General features: G+C 53.3%; 1 protein-coding gene across 6 annotated transcripts in view; it reads right to left on the minus strand.

Annotated features, from left to right (window-relative positions):
* Nucleotides 1–19950, minus strand: part of EHMT1 (euchromatic histone lysine methyltransferase 1) — a 114806-nt gene that overhangs the window by 6961 nt on the left and 87895 nt on the right. For all 6 annotated transcript variants that reach the window (XM_045289156.1, XM_045289158.1, XM_045289157.1 and 3 more), the window contains 11 exons: nucleotides 18928–19154; nucleotides 17765–17938; nucleotides 17309–17391; nucleotides 16660–16766; nucleotides 15877–15999; nucleotides 9251–9352; nucleotides 8779–8883; nucleotides 1291–1445; nucleotides 807–974; nucleotides 560–704; nucleotides 292–369 (listed from right to left, as the gene is read on the minus strand). In XM_045289156.1, the coding sequence (XP_045145091.1) occupies nucleotides 292–369; nucleotides 560–704; nucleotides 807–974; nucleotides 1291–1445; nucleotides 8779–8883; nucleotides 9251–9352; nucleotides 15877–15999; nucleotides 16660–16766; nucleotides 17309–17391; nucleotides 17765–17938; nucleotides 18928–19154 (1467 nt within the window). The remainder of the gene's footprint in view (nucleotides 1–291; nucleotides 370–559; nucleotides 705–806; nucleotides 975–1290; nucleotides 1446–8778; nucleotides 8884–9250; nucleotides 9353–15876; nucleotides 16000–16659; nucleotides 16767–17308; nucleotides 17392–17764; nucleotides 17939–18927; nucleotides 19155–19950) is intronic.

Here is a 19950-nt window from a genome sequence, read left to right on the forward strand (position 1 = left end):
GGCCGAGGCTGCTCCTGCCCAGGACCCCCTCTGCAGAGCCCAGAGGCTGCTCCTGCCCAGCACCCCCTCTGCCTGGCGGCTTCCTTCTCTCTGGGCTGTGGTGCCCATCCCCCTCGCCTTGCGGCCCCTCGGGCAGCTCCACACAACAAGCACAAAGCCAGGTCTTATGACACACTTCCTCTCTCCCTGTGGGCTTGCTGCTCTGACATGGTCCAACCACACACACACACACACACACACACACACACCACCCCACACCAAACCACACACACCCCGGCCCGGCAGGCTCACCTTGTCGTACCAACAGCGCATGCTGAGCTGGCCACACATGCAATTGCTAGAGGAGCAGTCATCGATGCACACGCAATACTGAGGGGAAAGGGGGGCCCAGTTGGAGTAGGGCACCAACACCCCCATGTCCAGGGCCCGGCCCATGCCCGGGAACACCCAGCCCCAGGCCTCTCCCTCACACCAAAGCCCCCCTCCCTCCTTAGACCCGCACAATGCCCATGGTCCTTCAAGTGGCCTGGGTGGCCATGCGGGCTGGGAGTCCCCGGACCTGCAGGTGGGTGATGCTCCGGTCGATGCTCATGGGCGACGTGACGCAGTTCTGGGACACGTACTTGTAGTTGCTAGGGCCCGGCTCGCTGTCCACCGCGTTGACACACGGGATAGGCACACGCTCATAGCCCCGGGCAATGTCCCTGTGAGAGCACAGGGGGCTGCTGCAGGGCTGGCTGAGCCAGGGCCAGAGAGAGGAAGGCGCCACCAGGACCTGCCGCCCACGCTCTGGGCCTGCTGCTGACCTGCTCACTGTCCGCCCCGCTGGAGCGGGCTGACTGGGCGCCGAGTCCCGCAGGGCCTTGCTCATCTGCAGGGCAGTCCACACCTGGGAATTGAGGCTGGCGCACTGCAGCGGCGTCTCCCCCTCCTTGTTCTTCAAGGTGACGTCCGAATCCCGAGAGAGGAAGAGGCTGAAAGACACGTGGAGGTCATGAGGACGGCACACGTGCCGCCCTGGCCAGCGCCCACTGGACACCAGACACACACTCCCTGAGCAGGCGGGCAGGAAGACACGATGCCCATGGCCTGCCCACTCTGGGCAAGCGGGTGAGCTCAGCGCCCACTTGCAGAGTGGGCATGGAGGTGTGAGGATTGTTGAAATGACCTCCCTGAACCAGAAACACAGCTGCTACCTTCACATAAGAAACACTCCCCAGCCTTAGAAAAGATCTCCCTCAGACAGTCAGGGTGCCCCAGGGTCCTCACGTGCCCCAAGGCCTCACGTACACAACACAGTCGTAGCGGTTCTCCCGGGCAGCAATGTGCAGTGGCGAGTCTCCGTGGATGTTGACGGCATGCAGGTCGCACTTGGCGGCCAGCAGGATCTCTGCGATGTCCACGCAGCCTGAAAACGCAGCCCAGTGCAGGCAGATGTTCTCCTCCTAGACAGAGGTTGCCATGAGTGAGGGCAGCCGCCGCCTCCCTCTCTGACCCAGGACTTTGTCCTCATGACGGCAACATTGCCCTGGGATGCCCACTGCCGTTCACAGCGACTCCACAGCTTGGAGCAGAGAGGCACTGGTGGGTTCCCAAGGCGGCCGATCTTCACGGGAACAGATGGGCTCCCGCTGAGCAGCTGGTGGTTCTAAATGCTAGCGGTTAGCAGTAGGACACTTAATCCACTGCGCTACCAGGGCTCCAAGTCCAGTAGAGGATATTTTAAAAATAGAAAACCCAAGTTATCCAGCATAGACCACCTGACCCTACACAGTTACCAGAATGTCTCGAGAGACTTCTTCCAGCTCTGAAAACTATATACATTTTATGAGAGTTATAATCACAGCACAGGATAATTACTGTCTAAGGTCTGTAAATACAAATTCAATTAAATGAAAGTTTTACATTTATAAAATCAAACTACTCTTTGTTACTGTGTCACACTGTGGTGGCTTCCAGTGGTTGGGATGCTGAAAGTTGTGCCACCAGTATTTCACACACCAATAGGGGCTCCCTGGCAGGCGGGTGTCAGGGGAGCTTCCAGGCTGGCCCTGCACGTGGGAAAAGCAGACGACAAACCCTCAGACGCGGCCCAGTCTGCTGGCTGTGGGCACAGGTGAGCACAAGCCTCTCTGCGCTGGTGACTGTGGGGACCGCGCAGGACCAGCCCCCGTGAGGCAGCCGTGGGACTCTCTCTAAAGTAACGGATTCACTAAAGCATCTACTTTCGCACACATCTGTTCTCACTGCCACGGAGAGTCTGTGCAGCTCACGGCGCCCCTAGAGGACAGGGAGCGCTGCCCCTGCGAGCGCCAGGACTGTTACTCTTTCAGGCAGTTGTTCTCAACCTTCCTCATGCCATGATCCTTTCATACAGTTCCTCAGGTGGTGGTGACCACCCCCCCACCCCCACCATAAAATTATTTTCGTTACTATTTCATCACTGTCATTTTGATGCTGTTATGTTTCAGGCGACCCCTGTGAAAGGGTCATTCCACCCCCAAAGGGCTCGCAACCCACAGGTTAGAACTGTTGCTTTAAGGGAGCAGGAAGCCCCGTCTTTCTCCTGCAGATTGGCTGGAAAGTCGATGACTTAGTCCAGACCTTTCTGAAGCCCCTGTAGGGGGTTCCCGCTCCAGCCCTGGCTCCTGCCTGCCTGCCTGCCCAGCCTTCAGACCCTGGCTGACACAGCTGGGCTAGAGAGCCTTCCCGGGGCTCCCTCTTGGACATGATGCCCTTGGTGGGGGAAGAGGGTGCTTTGGTACTCAGGGGTCACAGACAGCCCTGGATGGACACTCCCCCCCTCCATCATCATCAAAGGGCTTCTGTAAGTCTGCCTCCTGTCCACAGGCCCCACCAGCATTGTCCACCTGTGCCATGTGGCCTTCCCACCCTCTCCTCTGAAGCGCTCTGTCTCTTCTGCCACAACAACCCACAGTCCCAGCATGGGCTAGATCTTGCCACAGGTGCTGGCCCTCTCTGTGCGCAGAGCACTCTGCTCTGCTCTCCCCAGGGCACTCCTCCGTGGCCTCCACCAGAGTGACTCTCATCGCAGACCACGGCTTCCCAATCCACTGCACCTCATAGCCTGTGGGCCTGGCCTCCCTTCAAGGGCAGCCGAGGAGATGCACGGCTCTTCGGCGGCGGTGGACTGGGAGAGTGAGGTGGAACTCGTGTGAGGGGTCTGGACAGCGCCCAGCAGCAGCCCCGGGAGACCCAGCCTCAAGAGGTCTGGGGAGGAGCTGGGGGAGCCTACAGACAGAAAGGAGAGTGTGCCTGGTCTGCCCGGTTGGTGCACAGCCACGGGGCACAGAAACGTTCTCAGGAGAGTGAAGGAGCCCTGCACCCATCGAACCAGCAAAATCCAAAAAAAACTGAGCTGCTTTCAAGGAACTTAATTATGTCTTTGAACAAAGGTCAAGAATATTTTACAAGACATAAAACTCCCAGGCCCCAGGGGGGTAAAATTCACAATGTCTGGTTATCGAAGAGAAGGACAGCAAGCAAAGAAAGTATCAGGAAAATGTGACTCATACTGAGGAGAGAGAACAAGCTAGCAAAAGCAACTGAGCAGGAAATAAACAAAGTATCAAAACCGTACTGAATACATTCGTAATCGAAAGTAGCATTGATTATATTAAAAAGACTCAAACTGCGCTGACCTCCAATGGATGGGATTATCAGCAGTAGGGGAAACACTAGATGTCAACAGAAGACAGGGCAATGAGAGCTCGCTATTTCAAGAAAAAGAGTGGAAGCTTTATTCTAAAGTATGAGCAGTGCACCCATGAGCTATGGGAATCGTGAAGAGGACCGATGTGTGTGTAGCTGGACCACCTGAAAGGAAGGGGCAGAAACAACATTTTGAAGACTTGATTGAAAATGTTCTCATTTGATAAAAACTCTAAACCCAACAAGCTCTCCCAGCCACCAGCACAAAAACAGAACCACCAGGGACCATCATGAGCTGTCAAGGGGCCGAGGTCAAGGGGGAGGCTTGCATGGGCCTGAGAAAAAAGCAGCACCCAGAGGGGCAGCACCGGGGGCAGCAGCGTCCCTCTCCGCAGGGACAGAGAGCACGGGACTCAGGGACAAGAGCCCGAGTCGGACAACCGGCCTCAAATATCTTCAAGGTCTGGAGGCACAATAGACAGTGCCAGGTACACAGAAGGGCTCAACAGGGACAGAACAGCCCCCAGAAACACCCAAAGGGTCAGAGAGGCAGAAGGAACGCACCAACAGACAGCGCTAACTGCCAGTCTAAACAAGGTGTGGGGGTGGCGGGGGTGGGGGTGGGGGGTGGGGGGTGGTCAGGACATTTCTAGATGTACGAAGGGCTCTAGAAAGTTTGTAGGAAATGGAATTGAAAGATAAGGGAATGCTTCCTCCGACATTACGAAGCTCTCCAGAGAGATGGACATGTACTGCGGAAAGGCTCGGGGCCGACATGGGGTATGAAGACTGATCACAAAGCACAGTAATCAGGACTGAGTGACACTGATGTAGAGTCAAGCATCCAGCAATTAGAGAAGGGAGCCCAGGCACGGACTCCTTGTGCAAAGGCCACTCGAGAAAGAAAGAATAGCCTCACACAAGGGGTCCACCCACGCCTCATGCCATAAACAAAACGCCAAGTCAAAGTGGGTCACAGTCCACTATGACACAGGGATGGCACCACATGCATTTCAAGACCGGTCCTGAAGTGCAACGCTCTCAGTGACTGGGTCCTATCGACGGGCCTCTGAAGAATGCCAGTTAATATGACCATTACTCAAATGGACAACCACCTACTGTGCATGCCAAAGGTGAAGCTATTGATGATTTTTACTAACGTCTACAGTTTAAAAATCAATCAAACGTGCAATTAAATGCATTGATAATTACTGGCAATTGAACTGGCAAAGTTAAAAACAAAGTAAACCATAGGTCGTGAGACACTAGGCCTTACTGAGAGAAATGACACTGTAGATCACATGATAGAATTATGCATGCTAGATTACATGTAGGTCACCTAGCTACAGGACCAACAGATCATGTGACAGGAGACCAACAACTCCTCCTGCTGAGTATGTTCTTTCAACCACAGAATGGCGACGACTCATGTGGCCCTTGTCTGACGGAAAACACAGAAATCACCTGGCTACCTTTGTGGAACGAGATGAGGAGAAGCTCTATCATCAATCAGAATAAGGCCAGGGCCCGGCCACTGAACATCAATTGCACAAATGCACGTTCAAGCTGAAGAAAGTCAAAACAAGTCAACAAGAACCAAAGAATACCTGGAGTACATCTCACATGCATTGAGAGCCTCTCAAGCACAGACTCCTCACATTGACCAAGAACGCACGAAGACCGGACTGAGTTGTGGGCTGTTATCTGACACAACACCATGAAGAAACACGCGCCCATTGGAAAGACAAGGAAAGAAAGCATCAAGACGAAGTTCACAGGAGACTCTGACAGCTGAACAGAAGATTCTAGAGGGCAGGTCAGAAGACAAGGTCATAGAATGTGCCGAGACCTATAGTCGGAAAAACAAAAGGGAAGAGTCTCTACAATCCTCAAGCTGAAAGAACTGAAGGAAAAACTCGGGCCTCATGCTAGATTCTCGAAGGATTCGACGAACAAAATAGTGAAGGAGGCAGGAAACATCGAAGGAATTCATGGAGTCATTGTGCCAGAAAAGAAATGATCCACCATTTCAGGAGGCACGTGATAAAAACACCTCTGAGGGTATGGAAGGAAGAGGTTCTTGATGTCCTGGAGGCACTGGTAACAAGCAGAGCTCCGGGAAAGAGGGAAAACAATGGAAAAGCTCCAAAACCTTTCATGGGGCCGGGAGCAGTCTATGCCAAGAAACTCAGAGACAGGGACCTGGCCACCCCACTGAAGAAATCCCTATCTGTGCTCATTGCAAAGAAAGGCTATGTAATCGGTGCACAAGTCACGGAACAGTATCACTCACAGCACACTTGTAGAATTAGGATGAAGCCATTTCACAAACAGCTATGGCAGTAATAGAGGGAATTGCAGAAATTCAAGCCAGATTAAGAAGAGGACATTGCAAAGGGATATCATTGCTGATGTCAAGTGGATCTTGTCTGCAAACAGAGAATACCGAAAGCTGTTTGTTTTACTGACGATACAAAGATACTCAGCTGTAAAGATCATAAACAGCCATGGACAACCCCATGTGAAAGAGGCTTTCAGCACACATCACTGTACTCATGCAGCACTGGTCCACAGACCAAGAGGCAGTCATTCCAACAGAACACAGGGTGCTGAGTGGTTTAAAAGCAGGAAAAGTGTGCACCAGGGGTGGATCCTTGTATCTTGCGTATTTAACCTGTGTGCTGGGCAGATATTCCGAGTAGCTGGACTGTAACAGTGTTGCTATCAGGATTGGAAGAAGGCTCACTAACAAACTGATACACAGAGAACACAACCTCGCTTGCTAAAAGTGAAGGGAGCTCACAGGATTTACTGATGAAAATCATCAAAGACTAAAGCCTTCAGTAAACATAAAGCAAAAAAATCCTTACAATCGGACCAATATCCAGTGCAATAATAATTAGAGAAAATACACAAGTTGTCAAGGATTTCATTTCACTCAAGCCCACCATCAATGTCCTGGAAAGCAACGCTCAAACAGCAGGCACACGGGGAAAATCTGCTGCACGAGACCTCTTTTAAAGGGTCAAAAGCAGAGCGTTGAGCTGAGGTAAACCAACTCACGCCATGCACATGGAAGCTGGGACATGAATAAGAATGGATAAGAATGGATGTGCTTGAACTATGGCATTGGCAAAGACTAGTAACCGTGCACACACTGATGAAGAACAAACACATCTGTCTGACAAGTACAGCCAAAATACGGCTTCGAAGCAAGAACGGTGAGACTTTGGACATGCTATCAGGAGCAGTCCCTGGAGGACACCCTGCTTGAAAGAGGGTCAGTGAAGAAGAGAAAGATCCTCCCTCTATAAGACGGACTGACACCAAGGCTGTGACAGTGGGCTTAAACCTAGCACTGCTTGCTAGCTCGGCTAAGTACCAGGCAGTGATTTTTCTCTGCACTTGGGATTGCTGTGGGGTGGAACGGACCAAAGGAACCTAACATCACCACCTCCACTCCCAGCAACTTTATCTGTAACAGTTTAAAACTGATCAACAGATACAGGGTACTTCAGCTGTGATCAATCGATAACCAAACCAAGCCCCAGTGCCGAGGGGAGCCCACACAAGCACAGAGGGAGGGATCTCAGAGGGATCGTGCTGAGCTGCGGGGAGCCACATCCATGAGAAGAGACTTCAGAGAACTGTACTGACGAGCGCGGCCAGACAGACCACAGAAGAAAAGACAACACTTGGTGTGGTTTCATTAATGTGAACTCAGAACACGCAAGCAGATCCTCAGTGAAGGCAGCAGGCTGTGGGGGCTGACGTCCAGGCACGATGTTACACCCAGGCTCACCAACCAGACTGTGGCAATGAGTCTGCGCTTCAAACCTATCCACCAAAGGTGCACGTCTAATGGGTGCAGTGTGCCACCTGAATCCAAACAGTGTTGAAGTAAAACAAGGCAACACGTACAGTACAGTCCCCCACCCCAGTCAGAGCCACCAGCTCTTCTCTCCTCCGAGCTCCGCTCTCACGCCATGGAGGGACTTCTGCCAGCTGCAGGTGAACCCACCCTGGACACAGAGGTGCCCTGGGACACAAGTCTGCAAGCATCCCCACAGCAGCCTTCAGGAGACTTCCAGGATGCGCAGGCAGAGAGGTCAGCGAGGCAAGCTCGGGCTCATGATGGACTTCTTCCTAGTGCAGACCAGTGACCCTAGTTCCCTCATTCTCCATTTAAATCTCACCCAGGATCTCAAAACAGTCCCATCATCCCAATACAGGATGAGGCTCTGTGAGCAGACAAGGGGAGCAGTGTAGGTGGCTTAGGATGGCCAGCCTGGGAGGCATTGGGACAGGTCAGCCAGGCCCAGTGTTTGACAGGCGGAGCCTGCTGGGGAGGGGGGTTGTCACTCTCCATTCAGTGGGGCTTCAGTGTTGAGCGAGCGCTGCGGCAGGAGCAGAAAGACCACCATGGCCTTTCTCTGTTTAGTTCTGTCCCTCGGGGTCCCAGGGATTTGCAGAAATGGTATCTTCTCTCCTGGGGAGGCATCTGCCCAGATGCCAGCCGCTCAGTACTCGGTGCTCACAAAAGCCTTGTCAACTCCTCAGCCCGTTACTGGGATTGAGGGTGACTGCTCAGTCATAAGCCAGACTCCTCTAATACTTTCCTGGCCAGGGGTTGCCAAGGTTGCTTATGGCCCCTGCCCCACATCCCAAGTCACCTGAGGACCCTTCTGTGGGAAAAGCAGCAGGAAAGATGCTGTGGCCTCGCCCTGGAAAGAGTCGAGTCCTGCCCTATAGGCGGGAGTTGGGGAGCCCTTCTCTGGGGCCCCACGTCCGACCCTCGAGGCACAGACATCCGTCTGTAAGAACCACCCACCAAGGTGGTGTCATAGATTCAGGGCAGAAGACCACTGCACACACAGCTGTGGGCATTCCTGCCTTTCTCGGTCTCCCCAAGGAGCGGCTGTGGGGAGAGCGGTGGCAGACGGTAGAAGAGCCTGGGCCCCGCCCACTGCAGCCCGCTCTCAACTCCCTTCTAGCAACCATGGACACAAAGCTGCCAGGAAGGCTGAGGGAAGCAGGCAGCCTTGTCAGAGCCTGGTTGGTGCCATCAGGCCATCGGTCTCCGGAGGACCTCCCAAGGGGACTCACGTTGTCTCGGATGTTGATGTCGGAGCCCTTGGAGAGCAGCAGCTTCACCAGGTCGACGTGTTTGTACTCGGTGGCCCAGATCATTGGCGTCCAGCCTCCATCATCCTAATGGCAGGACACAGACCATAGCAGCAGGAGCTGGAGCCACTGCGCCATGCAGGTGAGCTCCGCCTGCAGCTCCTGGCCCACTGGCCCCACCCAGGCCAAGGGATCAGTGGTCAGGCCCTCAAGCCAATCACTCAAGTGTCGGAAGAGCCTAGGCGAAAAAGCCAACCATCCTGGTAGCAGGCTCTTCAGCGGGCCAGGAGCAGAGGGTCGGGAACTAAGGGCAGGGAACCAGGGACAAGGGGGCAGGAGGAGGGAGCAGGGGCAGCAGGCTGGGAACGGAGCTGCCCTCGCAGTACAACAAAGCCTCCAGAGCAGTGGGGACAGACACGGTCCGGGGTAGCTCTCCATGGGGGCATTACCTCACCTGGCAGTTGACGTCCATCTGTCCATTGGACAGCAGGTACTGGACCACGTCGTAGTGACCTTTCTTGGCAGCCAGGTGCAAACACGTGGAACCCTCAGCATCCTGCAACACAGATTCGCCTGAGCCCCAGAAGCAGGAGCTCCATGTGGCCCTGGGACCTCATGAGGATAGTGGGGGCCTCACCGGCCAGACCCTGCACCAGTGCCCTGTGACCAGAATGCATCCCTACTCGTCTACCACCGGGCTCCCGGTTCCCCTTGGCATGCCCCAGCAACACCCAGAGACGTTTCACCCTAAGGTGCCTGTGATTCATTGGCAGCTGCCCTTGAGCCACACCAGTTCGAGGGCAAGAGGGCACGTTCTAGGAGGTCACACCTGCAGTGCAGGCACATGGCACTGCCTCGCTGCATGCCAGCTCACTCTGCCTCAAGGACAGTGGTCACATGTGGGACCATCTCCAGAGAGCACTGCCAATGTCTGGGGCCCAGACATTGCAGCCTCACATGCACCTGCCCAATGACGGGGAGGTAAGGCCCCCATAGATGCACACCTCGGGTTTTTCTGTACCATTCCTGACTCTTGCCCTTATCCCCCTCAGCGGTACAGCAGAGGCCCCAGCTTTGAGGCACATCCTGACACCAGCCACCACCTCCATGATTTACTGACACATCTATCCCGCTCAGGACAGGTCCACATCCCCAATTCCAAAACTGTGGCCACCTGGTTGGGGGGGGGTGTGTGTGTTAAAGGTTGTGCTGCTTGCACGCATTCTCAGCTTTGTGAGAGGTACAGATAGGCAAATGTCGGACACTGGAAAACAGCCCATCTAAAGACAGAATGGTGGACCCACAAGACTTCCCTGGTGGATGCACAGGCGGCCCTGAGCAAGAGTGGTCACAGCCAAGGTGGAGAAAGCAGTCTGCAGGGAGGCTCTGCCGGAGGAGGCAGCACCCTACGTGCAGAGAAAAAACGTCAGAGATGACGGCAGTCACGTTGACATTCTTGGAACGTATCCTGCTTGGGGTTTGCTGAACTTCTAGAATCTGTGGGCTGCCATCTTTCATCAAATTTAGAGATGCTACAATCAGGAGTTCTTCAAGCTTTCTTTCTTACCGAACTTTTTATGGGACTCGACTGAAATGTTGGGCCCATCGGACAGTGTTTTTCTGATGCAACCATTTCTGCTGGGGGTCTTCCCTTCCAGCGGTCTTTCTTCCAGCACATCTCATCTGCCAACTAGCTCAGTCACACCAAGTATGGACCAGGCGGGGCATTCCCCAGTTCTAGAATCCCTACCTGGTTCCTTTCAACCAGGCCACGTCTGTGAAGACACTCAGCTCTGCTGTGTCCTCCCGCTTGATGGCAGTGGGAGCTAGTTGGTGCAGTGCCCTTCTCTTAAGAGAGCGTTGTCTACGCACTCAAAGCACTCAGGAGCCCGGCTGAAGCCAAACCAGACCCTCAACTCTACCCCAGCGTTACATCACACAGTCGTGACTTGTCCAAAAATTGGGAAACAGTAGTGATCCTACACCCACTTTTTATTCTCCAAAGTTGTCTTAGCTCTTCATTCAGACTCTCTTGTAACTCCATAGAAATGAGAGGAGTGAATGACCTTTCCATTTCTTTCTTTGGGGAGTGTGGAGATCTCCCAAGTGGTCGCTGGGTCAGGGTGGTAGTGTGTCAGATGTGCTGCCCAGTCTGTGGCTGGGAAGGAAATGGAAGTAAGCCGGATGGTCTAAGTAATACCCTCGTGGTCGTGGAAGAGTTGATTGGATCTGGAGTCTCTGAGGCTTTTAGAGGTTGGGGGAGCCACAGGAGTGCTGGCCGTTCCATCCATGCACTAAAGGTTACTACTAGGTTTGTATCCACTCTGCAGATCACTTACGTCCTTGCATCCTGACGAGATAAAGCCTTGCAACCCACGAGTGTGTCTTTCCTTTGGTCAGGCCTTCGTTCCTGTCTCAGGGGTGCTGCACGCTGGCACAACCATCCCAGGCACTTTACTTTTAGATAATGCCACAAAGGGAACGGTTTCCTTCTTTAGCTGGCTTACTGCTGGTGTTGTGTGATCTTGCATCCACCTTGGCCGATTCTGGTCACCAGCTCTCATGGCTTCCCCTTCTGCGGATTTGGGGGCTATTAGGTATATCTTCCTCCATGTTGTCCTTGCCCTGCCGAGCAGAAGTGGTGAAAGTGGACAACCTGTGCTGCTCTGGCTCTCAGAGGGGACGCTTCCCACCTTGCACACGGAGATGACTTTCCAGGAAGGACTGTTACGATGGTGGGCACTGTCCCTCCAGTCCTGGTTTGCCAAGTTATATTGATCATAAAAGGTTGGGTTTTGCAGGATACCTTTTGTGCCTAAGTGGGATGGCCCCATAGTTTTGGCGTTCTTCCTACCAGCATGGTACAGTACTGTGACTGGCTTTCTTCAGTGGTACCACTGGTGGAAGACCCACCAGACATTAGTGTGCACTTGCTATCTGATAAGAAATATCTAAAGTAACCCTGAAGACACAGTGAGCTAGGTGCTGAGTTGCTGACTACAGTTCAAGTCTACCAGCTACTTCACAGGAGAAAGATGATGCCGTCTGTTGCCAGAGATCTGCAGCTTCAGGAATCCAAAAGAAGAGTCGCACTCTGTATCAACTCAGAGGCAACAGGTCTATTCTACTCTAAGAATTGGCCACTACACCTTAGCATGCAAAATTTAATCCTGTACAAACACAAGCTGCGACTATTTCTACCATCATAATAAAAACAAACAGACAAATACAGACACTACTCACATAAATAATATCTAATACAGAATTATAATCAATCGCACAGGTTATCTACATCTGATTAGTATCTATTTTTAAAGTAATGAACCAAAATGAAGAAAAGAAAGAAAACATTTTAATACCCTGAATAATCCAGAAAGCCTTTATGAATTGAAACATTCTTTTAAGGTTATTAATAAAAGATATAGATGTGGTTAAAAGTTTAATGTTCAGGAGAAAATTTTATATTAAGAAATTACTCATTTCACCTGACAAAATTATGGAAAAACCCAGTTAAACTGATCATGATGCTACATCATATACAAAGCCAACCCCAAAACAAAAATTTTTTAAAAAGAAAAAAACACAAAGTAAGGAAGATTTAGGAAGTGAGATGATGAAAGTACTGGGTGAAGAGATACCATTGCAGCGAAAAGGACCAACACTCGTCAGTGTGCCCTGCACGTCCCTCTGTTCCAGGAAAGGCCCCACAGAGCGACGACACAGAGCGACCGCCGCAGAGAGCCTACAGTTGCTTCCAGTGGAAATGAACTTGAAGGCCATGGACTTCGACAGGTTAGTCCCAGGTTGAAAATTAAGTCCACCTCTGTGACTTCCAAGAATTGGAAGAGATGTTGGGACAGGTGCTGGTGGTTTTTACTCACCCCACCTTCAGAGCAGGAAGGGGCTAGCTGTAATTTTCAATGATTTAAAACCTGCACACGCTCATTTTCCTTTTTCCCCCTCCTCCTCCCTTCCCACTCCCTCACTATGAGCCCTTAATAATTTATAAATTATTATTATATCTTATCTTACACTGCCCGGCGTCTCCCTTCACCCACCCTTCTGTTGCCCATCCCCCAGAGAGGAGGTTATATGTAGATTCTTGTGATCGATTCCCCCTTTCTACCCTCCCTTCCCTCCCAGTATCACCGCTGTCACCGCTGGTCCTGAGGGGTTCATCTGTCCTAGATTCCCCGCGTTTCCAGTTCCCATCTGTACCGCTGTGCATCCTCTGGTCTAACCAGGTTTGCAAAGTAGAATTGGGGTCATGGTAGTTGGGGGGAGGAAGCGTTTAAGAATTAGAGGAAGGTTGTGTGTTTCATTATTGCTATACTGAACCCTAAGTGACTCATCTCCTCCCCACTATCCCGCTGCAAGGTATGCCCAGTTGTCTACAGATGGGCATTGGGTCCCCATCACGCGCCACCCTCATTCACGATGATATGTTTTTAGGGTTTTTTTCCTCCCCCGCCTTTGGTGCTTGAAGCCTGGTCCCTTCAGACCTTCATGATCACACATGTTGGTGTGCTGCTTCCATGTGGGCTTTGTTGCTTCTGGGCTAGAGGGCCACTTGTTTACTTTCAAGCCTTTAAGTCCCCAGACGTGAATTTTGAGAATGATGAGGGCAACAAATGTATGAGTGCGTTACACAATAGATGTATGTATGGACTGTGATGAATTGTATGAGCCCCAATAAAATGATTTTTTTAAAAAGCTCACAACACACGGAATACAGGTCAGATAAAACCCTCAGGAATAGAAATGGGAGTAGTGATACCTGGAGGGCCCAGGAAGGTGGGGAGAGGAGCGGGGAAGGGGGAAACTGATTGTAAGAACTGACACATAACCCACCCCCTACACCCCTAGGGGGATGAACAACAGAAACAGGGGTGAAGGGAGACAGCGGTTGGTGTAAGCTATGGAGACAATAATAATTTATAATTTATCAAGGGGTCACAAGGTGGGGAGGGAGGGAAAAAAGAAGACCTGATACCAAGGGCTCAAATAGAAAGTAACTGTTTAGAAAATGATGATGGCAATACATGTACAAAAATGCTTGATACAATTCATGTATGGAATGTTATAAGAGCTGTTAAGAGCCCCCAATAAAATGATTAAAAAAAGAAGAAAAACAAAAACCTGCACATGCAGCAGAGAAGGTGATTATGATGAAGAATTTTTTTTATCAATAGGAGTCAGTTGGGTCTGGTTCAACATCTCACTGTGAGGGCAGACTGACATCACAGTATAGGAGTACCCCACAGAGGGTGGCGCCCTGCTCTCAGCAGACTGTGTGTGGCTCTCCACAGTCCCCACATCAAGCTCCTGAAGGGACAAGCTGTGTCTCTTTCTGGGAACCTCCCAAACTGTAACCATTCTGGGGGCTCCTTTACGCTTACTTGGTGGGGACAGAAAGTTCTGCACTATAGCTACCTGCATGCAGGACCGTCTGTAACCTGAGGCCTGCCTGCATTCACTGGGAACAGTGCTTGTGGCATGCAGGGTAAAGAATGGTTAATTCTCACTGGGAAATGGTTCTTATAAACGCAAAGGAAAAACAGGAATATATCAGTAGACAGGAAAACCACAGATTCAGTGATCACATACATAAGAAATTTTCACCCAAACTTAAGAAAATTAAGATAATTTTTTTAGTTTAGCTGAAATGTTAAAACATTTGATTTGACCCTCCTCCCTTTTAACGCATCTAAAAGTTGTTTTAGTTTTTTAAAAAAAAAAAAAGTGAAGGGGAAATACACCTGGACTAAGCCTCTGGTGCAGCCCCTCTGACCGCAGAGTGCACTGAAAGGTGCTATCATGCAGAGTGCACTGAAAAGTGGGTTAGGGCAGACGCAGCTAGGTTAAAATTTAACGTGTTAATTATTTGATCTACCTTTCAACTCATCTTAAATGTGTTCTCCTTTTTAATATTTTCTGCTTTCTTTTTCATTGAGGTTTCTCTGTTTTTAAATTGTTATTGTTGTTCTATTTTTTTTTTTAAGTTTTTCTGTAAATGATATCCAGGATAGGAAAATCTATAGCGGTAATAAGTGGATTAATGGGTTCTTGGGGGTGTGGCAGGGGAGGAGGTTGGGAGGAAAGAAGGAGCTGATAACAATTAGTACAAGAATAAAATGTCCTAAAATTGATTATGGTAGTAATTATATAACCCTACTTCATATGATTGAACTATTGAATTGCATAATATGTGGATTCTGTGCCAATAAAACTGTTTTAAAGTAGTAAATTTAAAAACCACTTTCAAAAAGAAAAAAACCTCTTTGTGAGGCAAATTAGCATACAAAAAGTCCATAATAGTCGGCGCTGGTGAGAGGTGCTGGTGGCTGCCTCAGGGTGCAGTGCTCTGGGACGGTCTGCTCTGACCACACAGGGACGCTCCATCTGCACCTCCAAGATGGTCACTGAGAAGGACTGGGGCCGATGTGGTCTTATTCCTAGGGGTAAGTTGATACTGAGGGTATGGGGGCCAGGTAGCCGGGGTGGGGGTGACACTGGGGGTGGGAACAGGGGAGCTGACATGGGGACGGGGTGCAGGTAGCCTGGTGGAGCTGGGGTGGGGGGTGGGGGGACGGGACAGGACACAGGAGGCCAACAGGCAAGAGTGGTCTTTCCTCACTGCTCAGTGAGGCCAGCTGACTGTCCCTGGCATCCTAGTACTGGGGACTCTGCATGAACTCTGGCCGGCTTCTGGAATTGGGCAAAAGACTTCACTAAGAGAAAGATGAGGCCGGTGCAACCCCAGGCCTGGTCTGGATGCTCTGCCCCAGCCTTCCCTGCGGACACAGCTGCTGGTGGTGAGCTGGTGCTGGCCACATAGCCTTTCGGCCCCAAGTGGCCATGGGGTGTGTGTCTATTCGTCCTGCACAGAAGCCCTAAGTGCCTGTTCTTGGGGAGTCCCCCCTGCCACCTATGTGCTGAGTACCTGCACACACTGCAGCTGCCATAGGCCTGGCTGTTCCGTGAGGCTGAGTCCTGCCCCCTACCCCAACCCCCACTAAGGACGCTTGACCGAGCGCATGCCCCAAGGCCACCACAGGGCCAGATGCAGTGCAGACGCACCTTGGGGTCCACAAGCGCCCCCGCCTTGATGAGGTACTTGACTGCGTCCAGGTGGTTGTTCTCCGCAGCCTCCATCAGCGGGGTCCGCTGGTCCTCAGAGCAGGTGTCGATGTTGGCGCCCGCCTGGGACAGGGAACAGTGGTGTCCAGTCACAGTGCCTTTCCTGTTGGGTCTCTCGACACATCTCTCCTCCATCTAGGAACCCAGCTGCCCCACTGAGAACATCTTAAATATCAGCGGGGGACCCCAAAGCAGAAAGCTGGCACTGGTCCCCACTATCTGCCACACACCAACCTCAGCACCGCAGCCCCTTCCACACCCTGCTGTTCCAGCCGGCCCCTACGCCTTCTGTCTCCACTGTACCTCACATACCTGCTTGGCCCCACACCCTCCACTCCCACTGAGCCTCACTCCCGCATGCCTGTCTCCCTGACTTCACCCCTGCCCTCTGCCTCTGCTGCCCCATGCCCTCTGTGTGCCAGGCCCATGCTGCCACTTCCCACATCACCATAATTCTCAGAACAGCTTCTCAGGGGTCAGAGTGCATTCTAAGACAGAGCCACCTGAGTCCTCTGATGGGGCACTGTGCCCCTCCTGTAACGCCCACCGCAGGCCAGCCTTGTTCCTGAGCAGCCCCTGGATGCAGGACCGGTGGCTTCATGGCCGTATGCTTGGGTCTTCTCCCCTCCTGGAGCCACCCACGTTCTCGGCCACATACCCTTCAGCCGCCACCAGGACATGCCCCACTACGTGGCCCTTAGGGCACCAGGTCTACCAGGTCACCTGGATCAGCATGTGGCAGACGTCCACGTGGCCGGCCTCGGCAGCAGCATGCAATGGACACCGCTTGCCCTGGTGCTCCATCTTGAAGTTGGGGTCAATGCCATCCACTGCAGACACACGGTTTGGGACCACATCACTGGTCACTTCTGACACAGCCAGGGCACTGTGCCCTGGCGGAGGTGGAGAGTGGGAGTGGTAGAAGCCCCTTGCCATGTTTGGGTGGAGTGACAGGGACCCCGTGCTGTGTGTGGGTATGTGCGTCTCACTTAGAAGGGTTAATGAGGACCCACTGTCAGGGTGGGGAAATAACGCTATCGCCTAGGCCATGTAGAGCATTTAAGGGAACCCTGTGTGTCGTGCGGGATGTGCAGGGGACTCCCATGTCATATGAAGTATACAGGGGACCCTTGTGGCATGTGAAGCGTGTAAGGGACTCCTATGGTGTGTAAGGTGTTTAGAAGACACACACACACATGCCATGCCATGTGGGACGTGAAGGGGGACCTCCATGTTATGTGATGTATTTAGGGGTACTCATACCATGAGGGGAGTGTAAGTGAACCCTGTGCCGTGCGAGGCGCCTTGGGGACCCTCGTGCATATAGGTGGTTTAGGGGACCCCCATGCCACAAGCCACCTGCTGCACTCACCCAGCATGAGGAGCACCTTCTGCAGCTCACCCTGCCTGGCAGAGAAGTACAGCTGCTTCGGGTGAAAGCGGAGCTTCTTGGGCCTGCGGGGAAGCATGGGGCCCAGTCACTGTGCCACACCACCCCTCAGACCTCACAGGGTGTGTGGACCATGGGCCCCTTCCGCCGAGGCTGTGGGCCTGCGGCAGCACAGGGACTGAACCCCAGGACCCCCACGGAGGCGGCCAACCTCCCGGGTGAGCCATAGTCAGAAGAGGGTCTGCAGAGGGCGCAGGGGCACACCCCTTCCCAACCCCCAGAGTGGCTTTCTTTCTGCTCCTGGCAGAATGAGGACAGCCACCTGCAACCTCCTCCTCAAAGCGAAGGGCACCCACACTCTAGCCTGCAGCTTCAGAAGACCCTTCAACAGCTGGTCCCGGCAACAAGTGTCCTCTCATAGAGGGGGGGCAGGCTTACTTCTCAGAGTCTAGCGCCATCAGGGCGCTCTCCAGCGTCTCCTTGCCAGACCCCTGGGGAAGGCCGGGAGCAGGCTTCACAGGTCCCGCGGGTCCGGTCAGCTCAAAGGCCTCGGGAGGCTGGGGGGTCGAGCTCTGCAGCTTGTCTCCCTCGGTGAGCTGGGACCCAGCACCACTGCAAGGAAGGAGCAAGAGATGGACGCGCTGGCTGAGGGGGTTGGCAGTGTCCCCCCACACACGTGCGTGTACACACACACACAGCTCAGCTGAACCTCTGACAGAAACCACCTGCCCTGGCCCAGCGCTCCATGTGGAGACCCCAGCCAAGCATCTCACCCTTCCTGCCCCTGGAATGTTTACAGAGCGGGCTCCTAGGCAGCGGTGCCTCAGGCACCATTGCACGTTCCAGCAGCTGATAGGGAACAAGACCCTGACCTGTGAGTTTGGTCTGCTCATCCACTGACCCTACTCAGGCTAAACGGCTCCCAGCTATTTCTCCTGGACGTTCTGTTTCCTGGATGTCTGCCTCTCTGACACTAAGTCTTCATGAAGCCAGGACAGTGGTGGAAACGAACACAGCCCCTGCAATGACCACCAGCCAGTGAGGGCTGAGCAGGTGACCCAAGAGGCAGCGCTGCAGAGCCTGAGGCTGCTCAGACAGGCGACACGCCATGGCCAAGTGGACCCAAGCACAGTACAAACAAAGGGACGTCTGTGTCTTTGAAATGTCAGTGGTCAGAGGCCCCGAGAGTCCTTCAGATGACAGGGTGGAAGCCAGCAGTATTCAGGCTGACCTCTCTGTTAGCGATGGTACCACTGTGCACACTGCCCATGCCCAGGCGGCATCCTGCCCACAGAGACCAGCAGCCCCTATCCACAGCCCCCACAGTCCCACTACAATGCCCTCCCCTCCTCTGCAGCCCCCCATTTGCCCCAGCTCCCTCCTCGTAGTCCTCATAGCCCTCTATAGTGCCCAAGGCCCTCTGCAGCACCCATGTAGCTCCCTACAGAAATCAAACTCCTGCTACTGGGTCAATTCCAACTCAATAACCCCATAAGCCAGGAGAATGGTCTCCACAGCTCTGCGAGGTTGTAATCCCTGCGGGAGCAGCCACCCTCATCATTCTGCCCTGCACCCACAGTGGTGCGTTGCCTGCCACCCACCTGCCAGTGGTGGTGTCCGCCCTGCCCTCGGTGGTAGTAGCCTTCTCGGTCCCGGGCCCCAGAGTCACGGTGGAGGTCGTGTCAGCCTTAGCAATGGTCACCTCCCTGGCCTTGGCGGCTTCCTCACCACAGTGGGGGCAGTAGCTGGAGTTGTTGACTCGAGAGGCGCAGTCCTTGTGGAAGCGATGGGAGACGCTGCTCTCGGGCTGGCACTCCATGAAGCTGCCCTAGGGGGCGGGGTGGGGGGAGAGCTTGTCAGAGGTGCTACTGCAGTTGCCTGGCACCCCATAGAGTATGCCCTGGGGAGAGCCCTGGCTATGAATGGGCAGCTGACTGGCTTGGGAGGTCATTGTCCCTGTTCCCACAGGTCCTGAGCCCTAGGTTCCAGCCTGGGAGACGGGCCCATGCCCAAGCTGCACCAAGGCTAAAGACATGGCTTAGCCAGTACCTCACACTGCTACCTGAAGACCCTCCCGCGAGACCTGCCAAGGCCAGTCCTCCTAGAGTGTGCCTCTGCCAGGAACATGTGGGGCCCTAGGGCGCAAGCCTGTCACCAGTAGCCACCACTGTCCCCACCTGCTGTCTGACCCACAGCACCAGCTCTTGTGGAGGCAGGATCAAGGGCTGGACAGCACCCCACTGGGACCCACAGACGAGGGGAGTTCCCCACATGCCTAATTTACCCAGAGGACACAAGAGACAGCGGGTAGGGCCAGCGCAGGAAGCGAGGCTTCTGCACCATTTCCAGGGGCCTGGAGACCCAGCGCTTGCAGGGACCTCTTTAAAATGCCAGTGCGTCCTCAAACACCTGCTCCATGTGCCCATCATCACTGAATTTTCCAGAGGAAACTCCTGCTCCTCTTCAAGGATTCTGTGCGCTCAACCGCCGCTTACCAGGGTGGGCGGACTGCCCACTCCACGGACCCCACCTCACCTACTCTCTGCACCCCTCAGACATGCCCGTCCCCTGCTGACCCCGCCGCCCCTGGGCAGACAACAGGCGGCAGGCCCCACCCCCACAGG

The sequence above is a fragment of the Echinops telfairi genome, unplaced genomic scaffold (genome assembly GCF_000313985.2).
Source record: "Echinops telfairi isolate 266 unplaced genomic scaffold, ASM31398v2 ScPeMD7_25;HRSCAF=90, whole genome shotgun sequence".
Lineage (NCBI taxonomy): Eukaryota > Metazoa > Chordata > Mammalia > Afrosoricida > Tenrecidae > Echinops > Echinops telfairi.